Raw genomic sequence first — 15,951 nt, 5'->3', positions numbered from 1 at the left:
CTTCTAAATCTCATTTTGATGATATGAGCTGGGTTTTGAGAGATTTAATTAATTAAATCTGAACTTTGAAAGAGCATAGGGAGAAGATTAGTGGAAAAAACGATGTGGCAGAGTGAATTATTGAGGCTTCTCTAAAATATGAATGACTCGTGTTTTCTGTGCTGGGGAAGGGGAGGGAGGGCAATCCTTTGACGTATGGTCAGGGATCACGTCGTTCATTCGCTTATTCCGCCCCTTACCCTGCCCCCAAACGGATACCTTTTCGGCTTCCGTACCCACGTTCTCAGTATTGTGAGTGGAGCTTTTATGAGATTAACAGCTCTTTTTTGCCCTCGTAGTGTTTTGTCCTTGATTTCTCCGTTTATAAAATGAACAGTGAGAGATTTTCCGATGTTCCGTCGATTGTTCCGGGGCAGTTTGATGACGCAGAGGAGTCGGCAAGGTGAGAGTAAATATTAGCAGCTAAAGGCTAACAGTGGTACTGTTGTTGTTGGTTTAAAAGTCGGTTTTAAGGCTTGTATTGGCTTTAAAGCTGCTTCTTTAGAGGCTAGAATAATGTACTCTCCGGCCAAATACACGTAATTTAGATGTGTAATGCCTCTGTAAACTGTTCAGTTTCACAGCACTTAAAATACTGAAAAGTTCAGTAACAAAGTGGATTTAAATGCAGATTTTGCTCATTTCCGATAGAAACATATAGCAAAACACTTTAGAAATATATGTGACCATTGAGACTGACAAAGCCTCAAGAAATTTTAAATATTTTACTTAATGTATTATGTTCTCAAGTAAAATCTGTTGATATTCAAAGAGCAAATATCTTTTATTAAATTAAATTCTTTTTCAGTCATCGACTAAGCCATTAAAACTAAAATATTTAGAAGTTATTTCCAAGATTAAAAATTCCCCAATGTCTTAGAAGTGGTTTAGATATAATTTTAACCATTTTCTTGGCCTACGGTTCAAGAGCCCCAGTCCCAAAACAGGATTTGTCAGTTAGTTTTATGACGTCAGAAACCATGGATTGTGAGTTTATTTTGAGACTACAGTTTCAAAGCCAGAAATGTCAGCCATGGTTCTGACTGCTTAATCCAATTATGATTTTATGTGGTGTATAAAGGAAGCACCACAGACACTCGTTTATTATGAATGGTTTATGTAAAGTTTAAAGTTAGTTTGTTAATGATATTAGGTTATATAAATACTTTAAAATTCATTATTAAACAGTTATAACACATGAACTTAAAGGACAATACCTAACTGTTTCTGTTTGAACTCAGATTTTCTCACTTCTTTCTCTTCTACACTAATGTTGTTTGTTTTATTTCCATTTTAATAGGAATTCTACTCCTTATTTTATGTTCTATTTTACCTTTATACGTCTTATTTTATATTATTAAACCCAAATTAAACAATGTATTAATTGTTTATAGGGGTAGATTTTTTTGTCTTACCAAATTCATTAAACAGAAGCCAGACTTTTTCAGCCTCAAGGATGTAATACCTAATGTATATTAATAGAAACATATATATTCCCCAGTGACTCAGAAGTGAGCCAGAGTACAGGCCAGCCTCCAACACTGGACAAGCTCAGTGGAGTGAGCTTACAGACTTTGTCCCTTGAACCTTCACAGCAAGATGATGATGACGAAGAAGAGGAGGAGGAACAAGAGGACTATGATTGGGACTGGTGTGAGTCAACAGGAGATTTTACCAAGCGCTATGCCGCAGTGAGGCCTTGCAACAATCAACAGGTAGCCATTACAATATTCCAAATAATGAATGAAATGCTTCATCCTTTAATCCAAAAATGTATGGTGTAAAAGTCAACAACATCATTGTACATTGATAATAAAACTCAGTGCATTTTACTATCACTTGTAGTGTGTGTGTGTGTGTATAGCTTAGTCAATCCTATTCATTTGGAACCCTCCTAAATCTGTAATATGCTTTTAATGTATTGTAGGTTATTTATTTATTTATTTTTTGTGTCTGTGTTGTTTTTAGGCAAATCGACAAAACTCAAAATTACATAACATGAGCACTCCATCAGATAAGGTCCTGAGGAAGTATGAAAACAAAATAAATCTTGGTAAGGACAGTGTTTCATCACCGAAAAGCACAGAGCTATAAAATAAAGAAGAAAAATCTCTATAGACAGATGTTGGAGATTATAAAGATGTAAATGTTTTTATTCATCAGACTAAGCTTTGTGTGTTGATTCTATTTTCCAGATAAACTGGACTACGCAGATTCGGTTATCAACAAGGTCACAGTGATGCAAAAACAAAGAGATGCAGACACGTTAGTAATATATATTTTCTTTATCAACTTCAGTTTGTTGTTTTTTTTTTTAAACACATATGTCAGTTTATTGGCGCACAGTGGTGCAGCAGGTAGTGTCACAGTCACAAAGCTCCAGGGGCCTGGAGGTTGTGGGTTCGGTTCCCGCTCCGGGTGACTCTGTGTAAGTAGTTGGTTTGTTCTCCCTGTGTCTGTGTGGGTTTCCTCCGGGTGACTGTCTGTGAGGAGTGTGGTGTGTTCTCCCTGTGTCTGTGTGGGTTTCCTCCGGGTGCTCCGGTTTCCTCCCACAGTCCAAAAACACACGTTAGTAGGTGGATTGGCGACTCAAATGTGTCCGTAGGTGTGAATGTGTGAGTGTGTGTGTGAGTGTGTGTTGCCCTGTGAAGGACTGGTGCCCCCTCCAGGGTGTATTCCCGCTTTGCACTCTGGACCCACCGCCACCCTGAACTGGATAAGGGTTACAGATAATGAATGTCAGTTTATTTTGTTTTTGCACAGTAAAATTGATCCCAGACACTTCAACAATCTCTTGTACTGTTTGCGTAGGTATCGGGTTAAGGATAAGTCAGACAGAGCTACAGTAGAACAGGTATGAGTGATTGGAATGGTTAATAGATAAACCTTAACAATAATTTGTAAAAAAAAAAATAATGATAAAAATGAAAAAAATAAAATGAATAAGTGTTATTGTAAAGCATGCTAACTGTTCACTTTTGTAGGTCTTGGACCCCAGAACCCGCATGATTCTCTTCAAAATGCTCAGCAGAGGAATAATCTCAGAAATCAACGGCTGTATCAGCACAGGCAAAGAGGTAGTTACGAGGCCTTTTTCATGCTGTATATAATATGTTATAAAACCCAAGAACAGCACTAATATATATTTTTCGGGTTAGCCCAAGCATTGTTCTCTACTTGTCTCATACCTAAATTGGTTTCTGATATTTACTTTTTGTTCTTTCTGATTCTTAAGGCCAATGTTTACCATGCAACCACAGCAAAGGGGGAAAGTCGAGCCATTAAGATTTACAAGACGTCCATTCTGCTTTTTAAAGACCGGGATAAATACGTCAGTGGAGAGTTCAGGTGAGAAACATGAGCCTTTACAGGTTGTTCACACAAGTCCGCTTGCTTGTCACAAGTCAGTAATCGTTAATTACGATGCTTTAGGTTTCGACACGGCTACTGTAAAGGGAACCCGAGGAAGATGGTCCGAACGTGGGCAGAGAAGGAGATGAGGAATTTGATCAGGTTGGTATGAGGCTTTAATCACTCATTCATGGCTTTTTAGCAAGTGTTCTGATTCAAATATAGGCCACTACAGTGTTAGGAGTCTTGCTCATGGACACTAATTAGTGTAGTGTGCTTCTCTGAGTGACCCAACATCTCCCCTGAAATCAGGGGTAATTAACTCTTTGTCCTCATGTGCTGCTGCTCTTCTAGTAGAAAGGCTTCAGAGTGGATTTGGAACATTGCTGTGCATACAGAGCCTTGCGAAAGTATTCGGCCCCCTTGAAAGTTTCAACCTTTTGCCACATTTCAGGCTTCAAACATAAAGATATAAAATTGAAATTTTTTGTGAAGAATCAACAATAAGTGGGACACAACCGTGAAGTGGAATGAAATTTATTGGATGTGTCAAACTTTTTTAACAAATAAAAAACTGAAAAGTGGGGCGTGCAATATTATTCGGCCCCTTTACTTTCAGTGCAGCAAACTCACTCTAGAAGTTCAGTGAGGATCTCTGAATGATCCAATGTTGTCCCAAATGGCTGATGATGATAAATAGAATCCCTCTGTGTGTAATCAAGTCTCCGTATAAATGCTCTGTGATAGTCTCAGGGTTCTGTTCAAAGCGCAGAGAGGAAGAGTGGCAAGACGAAAGCCATTTCTCAAAGATAAAAGGTCTCGTTTAAAGTTTGCCACAAGCCACCTGGGAGACACACCAAACGTGGAAGAAGGTGCTCTGGTCAGATGAAACCAAAATCGAACTGTTTGGACACAATGCAAAACGATATGTTTGGCGTAAAAGCAACACAGCTCATCACCCTGAACACACCATCCCCACTGTCAAACATGGTGGTGGCAGCATCATGGTTTGGGCCTGCTTTTCGTCAGCAGGGACAGGGAAGATGGTCAGAATTGATGGGAAGATGGATGGGGCCAAATACAGGACCATTCCGGAAGAAAACCTGTTGGAGTCTGCAAGAGACCTGAGACTGGGACAGAGATTTCTCTTCCAACAAGACAATGATCCAAAACATAAAGCCAAATCTACAATGGAATGTTTCCCAAATAAACGTATCCAGGTGTTGGAACGGCCAAGTCAAAGTCCAGACCTGAATCCAATCGAGAATCTGTGGAAAGAGCTGAAGACTGCTGTTTACAAACGCTCTCCATCCAACCTCACTGAGCTCGAGCTGTTTTGCAAGGAAGAATGGGCGAGAATTTCAGTCTCTCGATGTGAAAAACTGATAGAGACATACCCCAAGCGACTTGCAGCAAAATGTGGTGCTACAAAGTATTAACGCAAGGGGCTGAATAATATTGCACACCTCGCTTTTCAGTTTTTGTTAAAAATGTTTGACACATCCAATAAATTTAATTCCACTTCACGATTGTGTCCCACTTGTTGCTGATTCTTCACAAAAAATTCTAATTTTATATCTTTATGTATGAAGCCTGAAAAGTGGCAAAAGTTTGAAAAGTTCAAGGGGCCAAATACTTTCGCAAGGCACTGTATTTGATGACATTCAAGTTAAGAAAAATACATATTTATTTTGTTCTGTCTATATTTGTGTTGTAATAAATCTTTTTTGAGTTCACAGTTTGCTCTAACTCTGTTTTCGTTTCAAGGCTTCAGACGGCAGGCATCCCAAGCCCTGAGCCCATCTTGCTCCGGAGCCATGTTCTGGTCATGGACTTCATCGGAAAAGATGACACGTATGTATGCTTGCTTTATGTTTACTAAGACTAATAAATCTTTTGAAATCATTACTCCATTTAAATATTTAATATTCTTGTGTTAACTACTGTCTGTGTTCTGATCCCAGGCCTGCTCCTCTGTTGAAGAATGCTGCTCTGTCTGAATCCAAAGCTCGAGAACTGTATCTGCAGGTCATCCAGAACATGAGGCTGATGTATCAGGATGCTCGGCTGGTGCATGCTGACCTCAGCGAGTTTAACATGCTGTACGTCACACTTGGGCTTTGTGTAAAGCTTTAGAGACGCACCCACTGCTTTTGTATATGAGTCATTTCAGTTGCCAGAGTGTTTGATGCGGTATATCTGTTACATTTAGGCTGTATTCCTGCTCTAATTTTGGTTAATCTTTGAATCCTACTTTTGTCGTACAAATGTTTGTTTATTTGTTAATTATCAAGTTAAAAATTGACGGCTGTGGGGGAGGTGGATTGAGATCTTTTCCGTCTCTTACAGGTATCATGATGGAGATGCCTATATCATAGACGTTTCTCAGTCTGTGGAGCACGATCATCCACACGCCTTGGAGTTTCTCCGTAAAGACTGCAGCAATATCAATGGTGGGTTGGTTAACATTACACACTGTTTTATAGACTGAAAAAAACATCTCGAGGTTTGACCTTGTTTTGCATTCGGTTTCCCCAAATTTCCAGGCAAGTGTATGATTTAATCTAAATGCAGCTCTGTGAAATTGAAGGAGGACATTCTGAGTGAGGGGAGTCCCAGTGTTAATTCATTGAGCAGAACAGGGTGGACGTCTCAGTGCTGCACCAACCCACAAAAGAGACTTGAATATGCTTCATATCGAATCACATTTTTTGTATGAATTATAGATTACATCTGAATTAACTATTTAATCTTTTTCTTTTCTTTGTTTTTAATGACATTAGACTTCTTCCAGAAGCATAACGTTGCAGTGATGACGGTGAGGGAGCTTTTTGAGTTTGTCACAGACCCCTCCATCACAAAAGACAACATCAACCAGTATCTAGACAAGGTTTGTGTGGCTCAACTGGTATTATTAAAGGCTGTTGTTAGTACGTCTGCCAATATAGGTCCATCATATAAGCGTAAAGTGGGAGGGGCATTTGCTATTAATATACTGTCAAAAGGCTGTTTTTGTTTGTATTTTTAAACTTACACTTGGAAAGTAAAGTCAAGGCATGTTTATCTGATAAAATATTTAAAACTTTACATTGACACACCTGCAACATGGTCCTGATTTTCTATGTAACAGCACTGCTGCTAATTTATATATATATATATATATATATATATATATATATATATATATATATATATATATATATATATATATATATATATATATATATATATATATATATATACATACATACATACATACAGGGGTTGGACAATGAAACTGAAACACCTCTCATTGTAGTGTGGGAGGTTTCATGGCTAAATTGGAGCAGCCTGGTGGCCAATCTTCATTAATTGCACATTGCACCAGTAAGAGCAGAGTGTGAAGGGTTAATTAGCAGAGGGTAAGAGCAGAGTTTTGCTCAAAATATTGCAATGCACACATGTTCGGGTTCGGGATGTTCGGGTGCTGACCCGGATTGTATCCAAAAAACAGAAAACCACGGCTGCCCAAATCACGGCAGAATTAAATGTGCACCTCAACTCTCCTGTTTCCACCAGAACTGTCAGTCAGGAGCTCCACAGGGTCAATACACACGGCCGGGCTGCTGTAGCCAAACCTTTGGTCACTCACGCCAATGACAAACGTCGGTTTCAATGGTGCAGGGAGTGCAAATCTTGGGCTGTGGACAATGTGAAACATGTATTGTTCTCTGTTTTCCCCACATCCGGGAGAGTTACAGTGTGGAGAATCCCCAAAGAAGCCTACCACCCAGACTGTTGCATGCCCAGAGTGAAGCATGGGGGTGGATCAGTGATGATTCCCTTGGCCCAATACTTGTGCTAGATGGTCACTGCCAAGGACTACCGAACCATTCTGGAGGACCATGTGCATCCAATGGTTCAAACACTGTGTCCTGAAGGCGGTGCCGTGTATCAGGACGACAACGCACCAATACACACAGCAAGACTGGTGAAAGATTGGTTTGATGAACATGAAAGTGAATTTGAACATCTCCCATGGCCTGCACAGTCACCAGATCTAAATATTATTGAGCCACTTTGGGGTGTTTTGGAGGAGCGAGTCAGGAAACGTTTTCCTCCACCAGCATCACGTAGAGACCTGGCCACTATCCTGCAAGAAGAATGGCTTCAAATCCCTCTGACCACTGTGCAGGACTTGTGTATGTCATTCCCAAGACGCACTGACGCTGTATCGGCCGCAAAAGGAGGCCCTACACCGCACTAATAAATTACTGTGGTCTAAAACCAGGTGTTTCACTTTCATTGTCCAACCCCTGTGTATATATTTATATATTTATATATTTTTATATATATATATATATATATATATATATATATATATGATATGATCATAAATGTATAATTATTGGGCTTTAAACTGCAGTGTAACACTGAACAGCTGGAAATAATATAGTCTGGGATCGTCCTGGGTGCACTTTTTTTAGGTGTGATGTTCTTAGTAATATAAACAGTATTCAATTACTAGTATTTGGATCAGATTCTGTTGAATTGTCATAAACTGCTTTACATTTATTTTTATGCACACTGTTTTCACAGGCGATGGAGATAGCTTCAGCAAGAACAGCAGAGGAGAGATCCAACCAAGACAAAGTGGATGAGGAGGTGCAAATAATTCATATATAGTGTCCTATAGACTGTAATTCCTGCGTACACTACAGAGAGTTGATCTATTTTTCTGTGTCAATATCAGGTATTCAAGAAAGCCTACATTCCTCGTACTCTTAACGAAGTGAGTCATTATGAACGGGATGTGGACACTATGATGAACAGGGATCAGGAGTCTGAGAACGTCCAGGATGACAGTGTGAGTGCCTTTGTCCTGAAAACTGTTGGAGAAGGAGATGATGTGCACTGCTGACTGTTTCTTTTTTTTTAATGATAGATCCTGTACCAGACAGTTACGGGCCTCAAAAAGGACCTTTCGGGCGTGCAGACGGTAAGAGATTTCAAATAAATTATTGATTTCAGTCGCTCATTCTTGGTGTACTCACTCCATGGAAAATGCTGTGTTTAATATCAGGGATGCCAAAGAACAGAATAAATCCAAACCCAAGTGAATGCTTGCAACAACATAAGCCATTAAGTAGTGACCCGAGTAAAGGTTAAAGCATAAGGAAAATCATATCAGATCTTTTTCATTTCAGTGTCAGAAAAAAGTGGTGTGTACACCTTCTCTGTTTTTCTGCAGGTTCCCTCTTTGCTGGAGAAGTGTGCTGAAGCTGAGGGGTCGAGCAGTGAAGATGATGAGGACTCTGGAGCAGAAGGCACGCAAGAAAATAGTGAACAGGACCCAGCACAGGCTCTGGATAAAAAGGTACAAAGGAAAGAGGGTTGTGTACCGATATTAACAAGGAGAAAATCTAAATCTGTATTTACTCACGTGGTGTCTGAACAAGCTTCTACACTGCACCAGTTATGCACTAAATGTACACTGTAAAAAATTTCTTGTACATTTTACAGTAAAATACTGGCAGCAGAGTTCCCAGCCATTTACCGTATTTTTAGAGGAACACTACTGTATTTCAAATTTACAGCATATTACTGTAATTGAATAATACAATAATTTACTGTAAATACTGCGATTTACAATAAAATACTGTAGCAGACTTGCTGTAAATTGACAGCAATTTTTTACAGTGTATTTATGTGTTTTATTTTCTATCCTCCTCAGGAAAGGAAGAAATTGGTCAAAGAAGCTCAGAGAGAGAAACGAAGAAACAAAGTGCCCAAGCATGTGAAAAAGCGCAGGGAGAAGGTTTCCAAGATGAAGAAATGACGATGAAAATGAGGGAATCGGTGTACGAGCAGAAAGAATAGAAGACACTTGTAGGGACATGGTCACAGTTTTTAACATAGCTGAGGAAATCTTAGGCTGCAGATGAAATCCAAGAGAACGGATTGAAAACAGATAAAACTCTCAAATACAGCCAAGAGATTTTAATAAATATCTGAAATTGCCACGGCAGGTCTTCTAGCATAGTAATAATTTTTAATGTAATGTTTACATCAAAATGTACAAATACTATGTATTCATATATTTGAACAAAATATACAAAGACATGCTGCAAAGACATGTTTCATTTAGCATTATTTCATAAGTTAAGACGGAGACGAATGCTTTTTTTGAAAATTCTAGCAAAATATCAGTCATGAAATCAGTGCACATATGTTTTAAAATATATTTGGGGTTTTAGGAAGGTATTTACAGTTAAACACAAAACAGATAAAAGATAGAGAAGGTACAAAACTATATCGTAACATGCGCCAACTAATGGGTTCATGGGTACATTGTAACAAAAGGAGACACCTCTTAAAAAGACTGACAGACTGACCATTGTTACATCCAAAATAGAGGCATGCCTCTCGATTTACAAGTCTTTGATCCAAGTGTTGACTGCAGTGAAACGGTTTTAATTTGAGGCTCGGTGGGGGTGAGAGGAGGTGAGTTAGCGAATGCCCTCTACGTAGTTGGCGGGCAGCATGCCCGAGCGTCCGGTCCTCTGCACCGTGCCGTACAGCCAGCCTTCGTCTATGGGCTGCACACTGTGGATCACATCGCCGTCTCGAAACGACACCTCGTCACAGTCCTGAGCTGTGTAGTCATACAAAGCCCTGTAAACACTCTGAGAGAGGTCAGTGTTAATGAACATATTTGCACAATTGTCCTTTTATTCCAAATGTATGAATGTATAGAATTATACTAGCTAGCAAATAATAGAAAGTCATACCCAAATAACAGTGTAAACAGTGAACAAAAAAACGTTTTTACGGATAAAAACTGTAAAACTGACCAGCAAAGATTTGAATAAATTGATTAACTTTAGGGAATTGTGGTTTAGAACTTTATTTGAGTGGTACAACAGGCTTCGTTTAACACAAGCAGTTGGAGTGATGCATGCTGGGAATAACTGGTTCTTATCTGCTTTTAGAAAGAAGCCCAAGTTGGCGAACGGAGCCACACTCAAAACATAAAACACATTGAAAAGGCTTGTTGGATGAGAGCTCACCATGGTAGAGGGATGTGATCGTTGCTGCATTGACCTGAGGGAGTGCATGCTTGTCTGATGCATGTAGCTGTGACCCTGGTTGTGTCCACTCGGGTAGTACGCCCCAGGAAGGACAGGCGCTACATACAAACAGACAGAAATAGCACAGAGGAAAAAGGCATGTACCGTTCACAATTACAGTGAAGTCTACATTACAGCGAGTGTTGTGTTATATTGTGATGAGGTGAGATGCATGGTCTGCTTTACAAACAGTTCACTGGACGGGAGTCTGTATTGTGGGACTCGTGTTTTGTTTACGAGTTTTGAAGATGCAAAGCTCACCCACAATGACGCCTGGCCTCCGGTCCATTTCCATGATGTACTGATGGACACCCTGTTGTGTTGTGCTGCTGCTCATGGTCTGATTGTTGGGCCTCCCCTGCGCTCGAACAAGATAAGCCCCTTGCATGTCCTGAGTGACCCCGTGCAACCCTGGCATGTCATAATCCTTATGGTATTTTACCTGCACGAAAATGTGGAAGATACACCACTGCAGAATGAGTGCCAACAAAGTGCCACATATCTGCAGGACACCATATGGACATAGTGTTTCGTTACAAGAATAATGACACCTTTTGTAGGCGAATAAGAAGCAGGTTAAAGAGTAAATCTTGATAAACATGACACTGTTATATTAAAAAACACAGGCCTTACGTTGCTGATCTGATCCTGGGCTTTCTTCAGTCTCTGCACCTCCGGTGTGTCCACAAGAAATCGGAGACCACGGCCCTTACTGTCCTCAAAATCTTTCCTGTATTTCACCTATGGGTCAAAAAATGGAGAAATCCGAGTTACATACAGGATGTATTTGAGAAATCTAAATATTGAGAAATAACTCCACCATTGGTGAATCTGATGAGTAACTTGTACATTTTCAAGCTTGAAGTCTTGTTTCTGGTCGTGCCTCACCATTTCGGGCGTTCCAAAACAAGACTTAAGTTTGACCAGAACGATCAAAGAGTGTTCTTCGTTGTTGCTATGGTTTCCTTCTTGCTTTTTCTTTAAGGAATTACATTTTTTGCTCAGTGTCTTTTCTGATGAAGGTGTTAGGAACTCTGACTACTGCCAAAATAGTGGAAGCCTAGCCTCGTGAATTCTGCCTCTAGAATCTGCCAACCTGACTCCTGTTGGTAAAGAGCCAGAGTTAACCAAAAGGGTCGGGTAAATGCTGCAAAATGGCCGCTCAGTAAACCGCGAAAAAGGGGCCTGACCGGTAGAAAGGGAATCAGATACATGAAGTAGCAACAGCAAAGATAAAACTGAACGCTCTGATTGCTATGTTTCCATGAGGTGTTAGTCTGAAACCTGGGCCAGAACCTGAACAACAAGGGCTTGGCAGCATGCTGTTGTTTGCCAGGTGGAGAACCGAGGGGGACCGGCCAGCTCACCGCTGAGTGGACAGCTGCCTTGCTTTTCTCCGTGCTGACCTCGAAGTGTCACACCCAATCTCACACTGGCAACAGAAGAGCTCGCCGGACGAGCTAAGACACTCTCTCTCTCGTGGTTGTCCTCCTTCCCTTGATCTTCCACCTTTGATTATTGTTTTATAACATTGTTACAAGTGCTACAACATGGCTGACCAGCTGAGGGTTTTTTTTCTGTACATAGAACTAACCTTTTAATTGCTCTTTATTTTCCAACACATGAAAGGAGCAGTCGGTAGTTTTTTTTTTTGTTTTTTTTATTACTTGCATTGAATTCAGAATCATTGTGATACTTCACTGAGCCACTGTGGTTGTTACTCCAACTTCAGCACTGCAGAAACCACACTATGTACATTTTGGAGGAGGGGCGCAAAACTGCTTTAGTTTTGCACTGGAGCTAATACTTTAGCACTGAGCTAACTGCATGCCTCTAACATCACAAACGCATTAAACTTCTTTTCAGGGAATCTGTTATCAGTTTATGAACGGATCTCGAAATTACAAACACACGTATTCTGACGTGTGGGCTCACGCCACTCCTGGAAACCTCTGTTTTGTCACCTACTCTCCTTTGAAATATTGAGAATCTAATCCCTCTGGAACCATTTTCAGTCCCTTTTGGGCAGGCTGAATGACTACAGTTTATCTGAAAGTGTTTTTAAAGAACAGTGGAGGGTTGCCGTACCTGACTCTGCAGCTCACTCTGCTGTCTCAGGCGCAGATTTTCAGGGGTATCAGCCACAATGGTAAACGTCTGTTTTGGGTAGTGCCTGGAGGAGAAGGAAAAGCCATTTATGGGGAGCAGGAAGACCGCCAGCTTATAAAGAAGTTGAAAGAGACTCATCTAGTTGGCAGAAAAACATAAATTATGCTTTGTGTGTGGGTAACAGGCATGTCATCAGCAAAGCTTCAGGGCTGGATGCTGTTCTATATTTGACTGAGCTGCTCATTTGGAAGAATATGTTGATGCAGATCCTCAGACCAGCCCCCTCCCCAACTTGCAGATCATCAAAAGTGCTATTTTTAAGTGCTGACGTTTGTACAACATACGAATTGCAGTAGGGTTTCTTCTCGTATCCTTTGTAGTTGTTCATGTTGAGGGTCATTTTGCACACCTCACAGTGGAAGCAGCCTTTGTGCCAGTACTGAGAAGTAAACAAATCAAGAAATAAACATGTAAACATGCACATAATCCACAGCCAGTGTAAGGCTTACAGATGCAGGCAGTGCAACAGAGTTACCAGTCAACATCCCATTGAAAAGGAACTGCAGCTCTCAAGTGATCAGTACAAAGAAAAGAGTAATACCTTGTCCAAGCAGTTCACCTTCTCTGTAGCGTAGACTATTTTGCCACAGCGTGCACAATGAGGGTTCATTTTGGAGCATTAGATCCGGATCACCGCTGACTAAACCTTCTCTGGGTTCAGTGCGCTCCAGTGCTGCCTGGCTCTCCGTAGCAGTGGATTGGATTGAAGTTGCGTGGATGCTCAGCTTATGGGGGCGTTTGCTGACTCTTTGGAAGGCGCTGGGAATGAGGACGAGCCTCAGATGAATCCGTGCCAAGCCATTCCCTGCTGCGCGCTCAGGAACAGAGCATAAACAGCATGCAGAAGACAATCACGTGAACTGAAAATCAGCAAAATATGTTCCATTAAAGGAATGGTTTGGCAAAAAAAATCTAATTTACATAAAAGGGAAGTCGAATCAGGAAAAGAGATCTTAATGGTGCTAGTTCCTCATAGGCATCAAATCTAGATCACATGGAGAGATAAAGGACGCTGTTGTGTAATCTCACGTCTCGTTTTGGGTTTAAGAAGAGCTCTCAGTTAAGTCTCAGAATGGGCTCAGATTTGTGGAGATAACAGTCATGTTTATATCAACACTAAGAACTTTTTTTTTTTTTGAAGCTCATGAAAATATAGTGTGTGCCTCCTTTGGGTCCGATGCTGAATCCCCTTTAAAGCAACACTAGGTCGTATTTTTATCTTAAACTTACAGCTTAAAAAATCACTGTGATGTTTACTGGCTAATAATAGGGAGAATAGAGCCTCTGTTGTTGTTACTCTGAAATCAGCACAGCAGAAACTGTACTAAGTAACTTTTGGAGGCGGGTAGGAAATTACCCCTATTCCTCTCATACAACCCCTTGAGTTCAGGTCAGTGCTGTAAAAGTGAATTACACTCTTCAACTGAAGGTAGAGTCTGGGAACAAAAACAGCATGTCTTACATAGTGTTGCTTTAAGTTTCCTGAGCTATCATGTTGTTTTTGGGTTAGATGAACAGATTTTCACACACACACACACACACGTTTTAAAACATATTAAACCCAAACCCAGGTTGTCTGAATCCACCCTTATGAGACTGATGTTGAACCACTGCAGCCTCATAGCAGAATACACACACTACACTTTGGTCACACACATATATATGCGTGTGTGTCTGAGGGAAATGTCGAAAAAAGACCATCATTTGATGAGTCAGAGATGTTTTGAGCAGTCTTGGGGGATGGTGACTCTGCACTAGTGATACTATGACTTAAGGTTTTTTTGTTTTGTTTTTTGCTAGTGCTTTATCCAAATTAAAAAATAAATAAAAATAAAAAGTCTAGCTCTCAGCAGCGCACTTCGCATAAGAGTCGGAAATATTGATCCAATTATCCACAATTTAAAGCGAAACAAACAGGCCAGCAGAATTGCAGTGAAACCACGAGGGGGCAGTGACGACCACAGTTTTCATTCTAGTGAGAGTTCAATATAAACGTCTTACATCATGGTTTAATCACAGATTGTACATTAAGCACATTAGCCTCAGAATTACTTTTGAAATGAATTACTTTGGAAATACTGTGTTAAAAAAGAAGTTGCTAAGTGACTTAAAAGCCCCTCCTGTAAAAATGAATTGTTCACCCTTGAAAAAATATCATGCGTGAATTAAGAAGTCAAAGCCACGTTTAACCAATTCTGCCATGAAACTGCAACGTTCCAAAGCCAGTATTAAACAAGCGGATTCTGGCAACTTGGGTTTTTATACGTCAAAAAACTATAAAACCAATCCAGTCAACTTTCAGGGCAGATTTTTCAAAACGGCAGGTGAGCGTTTACTGACTGCAGACAAAGGTGTAGAGTAATATTTGAGCTACTTTCGAGGTATCGGGGGATTTTACTTAGTAAGAACGTCACAGTATATAATTATAATAAACAGAGATTAGTTTTAGGGGTTAATTTGATGGCGGAAATGGGACTTACGGTTCTAGACAAACTCCACCTCAGGTCACTGTGTGCAAGGGGTCTGAACTCTTAATAGAACAAAGCGGTTACAGAACAATAGTTCATAAATTAATTAAGCTTTGTGATATAGTAAGACAAAGGCATCAAATTGCTGAGTCAAAATATTAAAATATTTTATATTTTTAATATATTGTATAGCTCGGTGAACAACTAAGAGAACGTATTTTACATTTTAATTCCTGTAAAATTCTGTACTGGAAAATATACATCTTCCAAAGGTGTCTTGTAAATAATGTACAGTACATGGGTGTATTGTAAAACACCACAGGCCAGTCGCAGGTGTCCCGTGTTGGTTTTGAAAGTGCACATAAACCTTCAAAAACCTGCACAGTTTCATTAAAGCATATAGGAGCTCTCCACAGATAATAAATCTGAGTTCCTGCATTTTAAACCATAAGCTACAGGCTAACGCCCACGTTCTCCAGCCTTATGGTAATAAGGCAAATGTTGTGTTTCCTGTCGTCGGCTCAACGGTTTCTGGGCTTTTCATAAGGCGCCAACGTTAATATGCGTTACACGCTAAATCATTACTCGAGCTGACCCTGAAACACGTACTGTCACTATGTAACGTTCCGTTTTATATTCAGTCATTAAAAAGGTAAGAAACCCAAACTGTACGGAAACGAGTTTCTACCCTACCGCGTCCAGGTAAACGTTCAAAACTACATTTCTGCAACACGGGATTTAACCCGTGAACGCGCTGCGCGTACTCAGCACGACTGGTGCACTAGTGATTCATTTGAACTGTGCGCAGCAAGGAA

General features: G+C 40.3%; 2 protein-coding genes across 2 annotated transcripts; one reads left to right on the top strand and one right to left on the bottom strand.

Annotated features, from left to right (window-relative positions):
* The first annotated feature begins 237 nt into the window (after positions 1-237).
* LOC136675983 (serine/threonine-protein kinase RIO1-like) lies at positions 238-10,408 on the top strand. The gene is made up of 17 exons (XM_066652820.1): positions 238-442; positions 1,541-1,754; positions 2,008-2,092; positions 2,235-2,304; positions 2,851-2,893; positions 3,024-3,116; positions 3,275-3,387; positions 3,472-3,552; positions 5,158-5,244; positions 5,355-5,492; positions 5,740-5,843; positions 6,174-6,280; positions 7,969-8,034; positions 8,123-8,236; positions 8,315-8,368; positions 8,621-8,746; positions 9,104-10,408. The coding sequence occupies exons 1-17, from the start codon at positions 369-371 to the stop codon at positions 9,206-9,208; spliced, it is 1,674 nt and encodes a 557-aa protein (XP_066508917.1). The 5' UTR covers positions 238-368; the 3' UTR covers positions 9,209-10,408.
* Positions 9,741-15,850, bottom strand: LOC136675984 (LIM zinc-binding domain-containing Nebulette-like). The gene is made up of 8 exons (XM_066652821.1): positions 15,825-15,850; positions 13,210-13,528; positions 12,953-13,047; positions 12,588-12,672; positions 11,133-11,240; positions 10,761-10,941; positions 10,440-10,558; positions 9,741-10,055 (listed from the first exon to the last, which is right to left on the bottom strand). The coding sequence occupies exons 2-8, from the start codon at positions 13,276-13,278 to the stop codon at positions 9,879-9,881; spliced, it is 834 nt and encodes a 277-aa protein (XP_066508918.1). The 5' UTR covers positions 13,279-13,528; positions 15,825-15,850; the 3' UTR covers positions 9,741-9,878.
* Between the last annotated feature and the right edge of the window lie 101 nt (positions 15,851-15,951).

The sequence above is a fragment of the Hoplias malabaricus genome, chromosome X1 (genome assembly GCF_029633855.1).
Source record: "Hoplias malabaricus isolate fHopMal1 chromosome X1, fHopMal1.hap1, whole genome shotgun sequence".
NCBI classification, from domain to species: domain Eukaryota; kingdom Metazoa; phylum Chordata; class Actinopteri; order Characiformes; family Erythrinidae; genus Hoplias; species Hoplias malabaricus.
Note: the sequence above shows the minus strand (reverse complement) of the source record. Positions and strands in the feature narration are given on the sequence as shown.